General features: G+C 44.8%; 1 protein-coding gene across 1 annotated transcript; it reads left to right on the top strand.

The window, feature by feature from the left end:
* Positions 1–846: 846 nt before the first annotated feature.
* On the top strand, positions 847–6,836 carry LOC122932558 (ragulator complex protein LAMTOR5). The gene is made up of 4 exons (XM_044287044.1): positions 847–944; positions 2,464–2,525; positions 2,705–2,822; positions 6,537–6,836. The coding sequence occupies exons 1-4, from the start codon at positions 907–909 to the stop codon at positions 6,595–6,597; spliced, it is 279 nt and encodes a 92-aa protein (XP_044142979.1). The 5' UTR covers positions 847–906; the 3' UTR covers positions 6,598–6,836.
* Positions 6,837–7,592: the final 756 nt, after the last annotated feature.

Raw genomic sequence — 7,592 nt, forward strand, 5'->3', positions numbered from 1 at the left:
TGTGGATATATGTATATATATCATTCCGCTGTACATTACATACACATTCCTCTATGTATATTATATGTGGATATATGTATTTATATATATCATTGTGCTGTACATTACATACACATTCCTCTATGTATATTATATGTGGATATATGTATATATATCATTCCGCTGTACATTACATACACATTCCTCTATGTATATTATATGTGGATATATGTATTTATATATATCATTGTGCTGTACATTACATACACATTCCTCTATGTATATTATATGTGGATATATGTATATATATCATTCCGCTGTACATTACATACACATTCCTCTATGTATATTATATGTGGATATATATGTATATATCATTGTGCTGTACATTACATACACATTCCTCTATGTATATTATATGTGGATATATATGTATATATATCATTGTGCTGTACATTACATACACATTCCTCTATGTATATTATATGTGGATATATATGTATATATCATTCCGCTGTACATTACATACACATTCCTCTATGTATATTATATGTGGATATATATGTATATATCACTGTGCTGTACATTACGTACACATTCCTCTATGTATATTATATGTGGATATAGATCACTGTGTGCTGTACATTACATAGTTCTCTATGCATACTATATATAATAATCTATATATATGTATGTATAGCTGTGCTGCAGGTTTACGCGCAATTGACCAATCAACCACACGGTTACACACAGCTCTGCTTCTTGACAGCCACCAATGCTGTAGCCCCGCCCAGCGATCACGCGTGACGGATCACATAGCGGTGACGTCATTAAAGGGTCTATATCAGTAGAACGTAGCCTGACTCCTCCCCCGCTCGTCAGTAATCACATGACCGCGACGTCACTAGGATCTGGCATCTTCCTGTAATGATGGAGGCAGCTCTGGAGCAGCACCTAGAGGAGACGTAAGTGTCTCTCCCAGACCCTCGTACAGGACTGGAATTCCGGGGGGCGCTGCTTCACATACTCCTGGCCATGTTCAGAGGGGGTTACAGGTCAGGTCTCATCCCTGTGGTTCTGCATGAGTGCCACAGCTGCGTCTGGTACTGCACCCCTGACACAGCCCAGAGGTGCACTGTGTGTACCCGCTGACAGCCCATGGACTTTTATCTCTGAAAAAGTGGAAATTAAACACCTTTTATTTGTCCATTTTTTTTAATTAGATTTTTAAAACTTTCCAAAGGCATTTGAGAGGTTTCTTCAAGGGCAGTTAAATAGCCAGTATAGCCACCATGAGCGAGGCTGCACGTTTTCACCCCACTTTCTTGGGAGTCCTGAAAGGCAAATTTGTGCAGTTGTAGAGGCTAGGGGAGCTGGTCTTAACCCGGAAAGAGCCTCTGGGTTTTTTGCCATTTAGATGCCATGGTCATGTGTGACCATGGCATGTAAAGGGTTAAATGCCTGCCATCTGCATTATTGCCAGTCACAGACATTAGCCGCGGACCTCTGCTATTTAAAACCGCAGAATCCCACTTCCGCAAGCAGGTGCCATATTTAAAGACCCTCCGCCTAAGGGTTAAAAGGGTCTGTCTTCCATTAGAAAGACTTGTAGCACATGCAGGGGATGATATAAAATAAGCAGCCGTCGTTTACAAGGCTGCCATGATGGTGGCACATCACTGGGCTCACAGGTAAAAGCAGTTAAGAGTTTGCCCCATTACAGTAACTTACCCCTTATTCACAGAATGGGAGATAAGTGACTGGTGAGGGTCCAACTACTGGGGCCAAGCAGTGGACACGTGCTGTGGCTCCTTTGACCTCTGTGGGACTGCCATTGTGCCTGGCTATATCCACAGCTCCATTCAGAGGGGAGAACACGGTCCTAACGATTGGACCACTGCCAGTCGCACAATTATCCTGTGGAGAGGGAATAAGAGCTGTATCTGTCATCAGATACGTCTCCCCTCCATACCTGTACAACGCGAGACTTCAGGGCCAGGAATGAGTACATCTTCACAGCATGAAGAGCAGTGAGGTGTAACAGCACCGCCCTTGTTGCTCCTAGGGGCTCATTTGCATATTTTTAAACGTCACTTTTCTCAAGAATGAAGCACCTGGGAAGGAGAACCAAGACTGTGATGTTCTGTCAAGCACGTGTGAGAAACTGTTTTATTAGAATGTATCTGATGACAGAACCCCTTTAAGAGGACCTTTCATGGGATTTTTGTAAACTAATACCTGAGTATGTAGTACCCTCTTACACAGCCTTACCAAATCTCACAAGATCAGCTCGTCTTGTCCCTGGCCATGAAGGAGACGACCACTGACGAGAGCTGTACTGATGCCACAAATGATCATATATGGTGGCACAACGGAGGGACCATCATTTATTGATGCTGGAAACCGCGCTTTGATTTTAGGCCTTATGGTTGCAGTCTATGTAAAGCCATGTTACACTTTACGCTTCATTGTCTTTATTTCCAGGATGAAGATCCCGTCTATTGTTGGAATCTTGTGCACAGATTCTCAGGGACTTAACTTGGGCTGTAAGTCTTTTCTTCACCATCTTTAATGTAGTCATCATACGAGCAGGGGGGAGGAAATAATATTCAGCGCCGTTCTCTATTTTCACGTGAGGTTAGCGGGTGACTTTTTTTATGAATGTAGCTGTGGGGTGTCGGGATTTAGGGGACTACGTGTGTAATAATGTCCTCTCTTCTTATAGGCTGTGGAAGTCTCTCTGATGAGCACGCTGGTGTCATCTCCATACTCCCACAACAGGCAGCTCAGCTTACAGCAGATCCCACCGACATGCCAGTTGTATGCTTGGAATCTGACAACGGGTAGGATATATGGCAGCACTGTCTGACTGGTCTGGGTCCCACCTCTTGAACCTGCATCTCTCTATAGAATCGATTTCCCTACCCCTGTCCTGTTGCTTGGCACATCCAGGCTACAAGACGGGCTGGGTTTCTGGAAACAGGCAAGCCCTTTAATGCCCATTCACTTCTGTGGGCATTAAGGAAACGGCATAAAACAGTGAACACTTTTTACTGGAAACCAAGCCACTTCTCGAAGCTTGGATGGCGGCCAGTGGTCCAAAGCTATAGTTTAATACAGGTCCTAGACGTGGGACCTGTGGATATGCCATAACTGTCTGATATAAGAATTACCCCTTTTAACCAGGGGTTTTCCAGATCTGTATTACACAGATTCAAATATTCTCATTTGCATGAGCCTTTACCTTCAGCTTAAGACAGAATTGTCAGACTTGAGGATTGGGAGGCAGCAGAGTTAATACAAGGTAGTTACTAATGTATTGTATTATGCATATTGCTTCCTTTGCTGGCTTGATCCATTTCCATCACATTATACACTGCTCTTTTCCATGGTTACAACCACCCTGCAATCCAGCAGCGGTGGCCATGCTTGTACTATAGATAAAACCACCAGCCTATGCACTCCCATGGTCTCAGCCAGAGGTTGCGCTACATTTTTTCTGGAAGAGTAAAAATACTCCTCTTACCATTTTTGAGGAGTATTTTCAGCCGATGAGGAGTACGAAAGTTACAGTAATTCAAATAGTTAATACGAAGGCCTACATAACATTAATGGGTTGCTATTTATGCATGAAAACAATTACTAGTACTCTAGAACTGTCTTCCATGCGTAAATAGCAAATTTTACATTTAACTGAGGTCCCTGTTGCTCTGAGGGGCTCGGCGCGGCTGAGGTCCCTGTTGCTCTGAGGGGCTCGGGGCAGGGTGAGGTCCCTGTTGCTCTGAGGGGCTCGGGGCAGGGTGAGGTCCCTGTTGCTCTGAGGGGCTCGGGGCAGGGTGAGGTCCCTGTTGCTCTGAGGGGCTCGGGGCAGGGTGAGGTCCCTGTTGCTCTGAGGGGCTCGGGGCAGGGTGAGGTCCCTGTTGCTCTGAGGGGCTCGGGGCAGGGTGAGGTCTGTTTTGGTAACTACTTGCACCCCCCCCCCCCCCCCTCCATGTAATAACAATCCTGGAGGAGCTATTCTTATGACTGTTATTGCATGGGAAATGCAAGTCGTTACTAAAACAGACATGTCCCCTTCAAGTACATTATTGCTGGGGGTCCCAGCTTGGTTACCATGTTCCAGTGTTCTCTGGGTCAAGTATGGATAGGTAAATAGTGTTGATCTTGGGACAATCCCTTTGATTTGGTCACTGGGGTTTGCCATCCATCCCGTGGCCATTGCTGCCCACCAAAGTTGCGTCCTTGTAGATGAGCTCGCAGGTGAGTATGTCGTGCCACCGGGGCTGTTTGTAGACTCTGAAGAGACGTGAGGCACTGGCAGAGCAGGACACAGGCACAATGGATGGTGGTGCATGCTGGTGCCAAGGGCACAAGCAAAAGACCCAGGCACATACCTTGCAGCACCACAGTCACATGTTGTGGAGCTGGATGATGACATCACACAGTGATAACCACTGATCTAGGGTGCAGCAACCTTTGGAACTCCAGCGCTGCTGTGAAACTACAACTCCCAGCATGCACACTTGCTCAGCTGTTCTTGTAACTCCCAAAGAACTGAAAGGAGGATACTGGGAGTTGTAGTTTCAGAACAGCTGGAGTGCCGGAGGTTGCTGATCCCTGATCTAGAGGCTGTCATTTTGTGTTATGCTTGATCTTGCTATAAAGAGGAGTTTTTCTTCCATTGAACTATCTCATTCCACAAAAAAGCCACCACCGCTGTGGTTACTGGATTATACAGTTTTACAGCGAAGTACTTCATGTGCTTGGCAGAGGGACTATGTCCTGGAGGCTGTAAATGGCCACATGCGGTCCTTATAGCACCATGTGCCGCCGCATTACAGGAGAAATCCTTATAAACATCTGATGGAACATGCTGCAATGAATCCTTGATGGATTCGAAGGAAAGCTGACAGGTGACATAGAGCTCTACGGGTGACAGGTCTGTTGTTATGGAGGTCTCCTGTTGGCGTGTCCAGCGATGGGACCCCCACTGACTTCTATAAGCAGGAGTCTGAAGCGCTCTTTTCCTCACTGCTGACCGCGGTAGTGAAGACTGTCCACCTAGACCTTCTATTGAGGCTGTCTTTACTACCGCGCTCGGCTGAGCACTTCAGACTCATCACTATAGGGTAAAAACAAGGTGCTCAGATCCCCACTTACCCCGCCAGTGAGGATCGCAAGCCTCCTTCTTATGTTCAGAGTGGTGTGCCATAAGCTCCGGCAGCCTGCTCAAACTGACCAATAACAAAGCTCCTTACTGTAAGGAGCCTTGTTATTGGCTGTTTCAGGCAGCAGCCACATCGCTGCGCTGGCTGTGCCGTTCAAAGCGCTCAATGGCAGGGAAAAGTCTAAGGCGTATCGGTACGCCTTAGACTTTTTTCCAGGGCGTAAAATGGCCTGAACAGGTGTCTGACGCTTGTACAGGCGTTATTGCGACCTCTGGTCTCAGCCACCGCCGATGGATTGCAGAGTAGTCATAAACCCTGGATACTAATGCGATGGAAAATATGGACAATCACAATACATTAGTAACTGCCTTAATTTTCTGCACAATGCCATTTGCTGAAGTGACACGACCCCTTTAAAGTGTAATCAGGCCAATTACTGGGGGTGAGTCTTTGTGTAAATGCTTGTTGTTCAATTGGCCTGTGTTTGTGCAGAAGATTGTGCTGTGTAAACAGCAATCTGCAGTCCAGGGGCAATGATTTAGTATGGGGACATGTCCCCATACAGCAGAGGAGGCAGCCCTTGTCTCCTCTGACCATCAGGCAATAATTGGGCACATCTGGTTCCCAATATTTGCCCCACACATTGGTCTGTGTAAAGCCTCATGGAGACGTCCGTGAGATACCCAACTGGCATTGCAGGAGCCCATAGAGTCATTGTTGGCTATGACACCGTGCGCTCCTGCTATGCCAGTCCGGTATCTCACGGACGTCTGCATGAGGCTTAAAATGACCTTTCCCATTTCACCACATGCAGCTGTAATCCAAGAGATCAGCACTTGTGGAAAAAATGAAAGCACGGTATATATTTTGGATCACTAGCTATGTTCTGTTAGTTTAAAAGGCTTGACCAGAACCCCCAGAAATTTAGTTTAAGGCAGGAAATGACCTACAATAAGAGGTAAACCTTACCTGCTCACTCTCCTGCCATTTCAGTGGCACCACAGGCGTCGTTTCTGGCACTGCAGCGATAACATGCCAGACTGCTCCACGTAATCACTGCAGTGCAGGAATCAAACCTGACCACTGACACGGCAGGGATGTGAGCATCAAGTAAGATTTATTAAACTTGTTTTTTTGTTCTAGAAATCCCCTCTAATCCTATTTTTAAATGTATTGGAAGTGCTTCCCCATCCTACTACTCCAGCTCATGTAGTGGAAGGATATGGCGTTTCTTCTCCTACCTTTTGTATGGTATGAAGGCTACCTCTAGTTTATGCAGGAGTACTTGTTGTCCATATTCCCAGCCTTGTGAAAAAGGAAAGTTGTAAAAGCACTAATATTTCACAAAGAGGCCATACATCTGATGACTTGTCACTTTTGTTTTTACAGAACTATCATGATTCAGAAGCATGACCGCTTGACTGTAGCAGTTCACAAAATGACATCCTGAGAGCTTCTCTACTGGGCAGAAAAATAAATGCTACACTAGACACCATCTTCTGTGAATCTGGATTTTAAAGAAGGCCCTTCTAGAAACTACTTTATTAACCTGTTTAGAATTGACTGAAAGTCACTTCTCCAGGCATCTCAATTGGCATAAATCTGGGTTTTTGCCTTACATCGGCTCTATCGGACCTCTAACACCACATTTTTAGATTTCCCTTAAAGGGAACCTGTCACCTGGATTTTGTGTATAGAGCTGAGGACATGGGTTGCTAGATGGCCGCTAGCACATCCGCAATACCCAGTCCCCATAGCTCTGTGTGCTTTTATTGTGTTAAAAAAAACAATTTGATACATATGCAAATTATCCTGAGATGAGTCCTGTCCCTGACTCATCTCACGTAGAGGACTCATCTCGGGTTAATTTGCATATGCATCAAATTGTTTTTTTTGCACAATAAAAGCACACAGAGTTATGGGGACTGGGTATTGCGGATGTGCTAGCAGCCATCTAGCAACCCATGTCCTCAGCTCTATACCCAAAATCCCTGTGACAGGTTCCCTTTAAATGTATTCTGTTTTTACTGTTGTGAGATGGCTTTCTGCAGAAAAAAAAATGTGCGCCAAAAGTGCATGTTTTGTCTAGTTTAGCTTTTTTTTTTTCTCTTAAAAAAAAAAATGTATATAATTTTGCATACATTTTTCGACCGTTTCTCTAAAAACTGATTCCACACCGGAAACAAAAAATGTGGCGTTAGGTGACCAACTGATTTCACAGAGGTGATGAAGTGATTACTATCTGCTTGAGTGCTATGAATAGGTTCTGTTGGCAATTTTTTATTTTTTTTTTTAACCTGTGAGCTTCACCTTAATGGCTGATGTAATTGACAAACCATTTAAAGAATAAAATAATTAGCTTACGATACAAGATCCCACTTACTAAGGACTCATGCACACAAACTTATTTTCTTTCAGTGTCTGTGTGGACCGCATACGGAACCA

Source organism: Bufo gargarizans, chromosome 3 (genome assembly GCF_014858855.1).
Source record: "Bufo gargarizans isolate SCDJY-AF-19 chromosome 3, ASM1485885v1, whole genome shotgun sequence".
Lineage (NCBI taxonomy): Eukaryota > Metazoa > Chordata > Amphibia > Anura > Bufonidae > Bufo > Bufo gargarizans.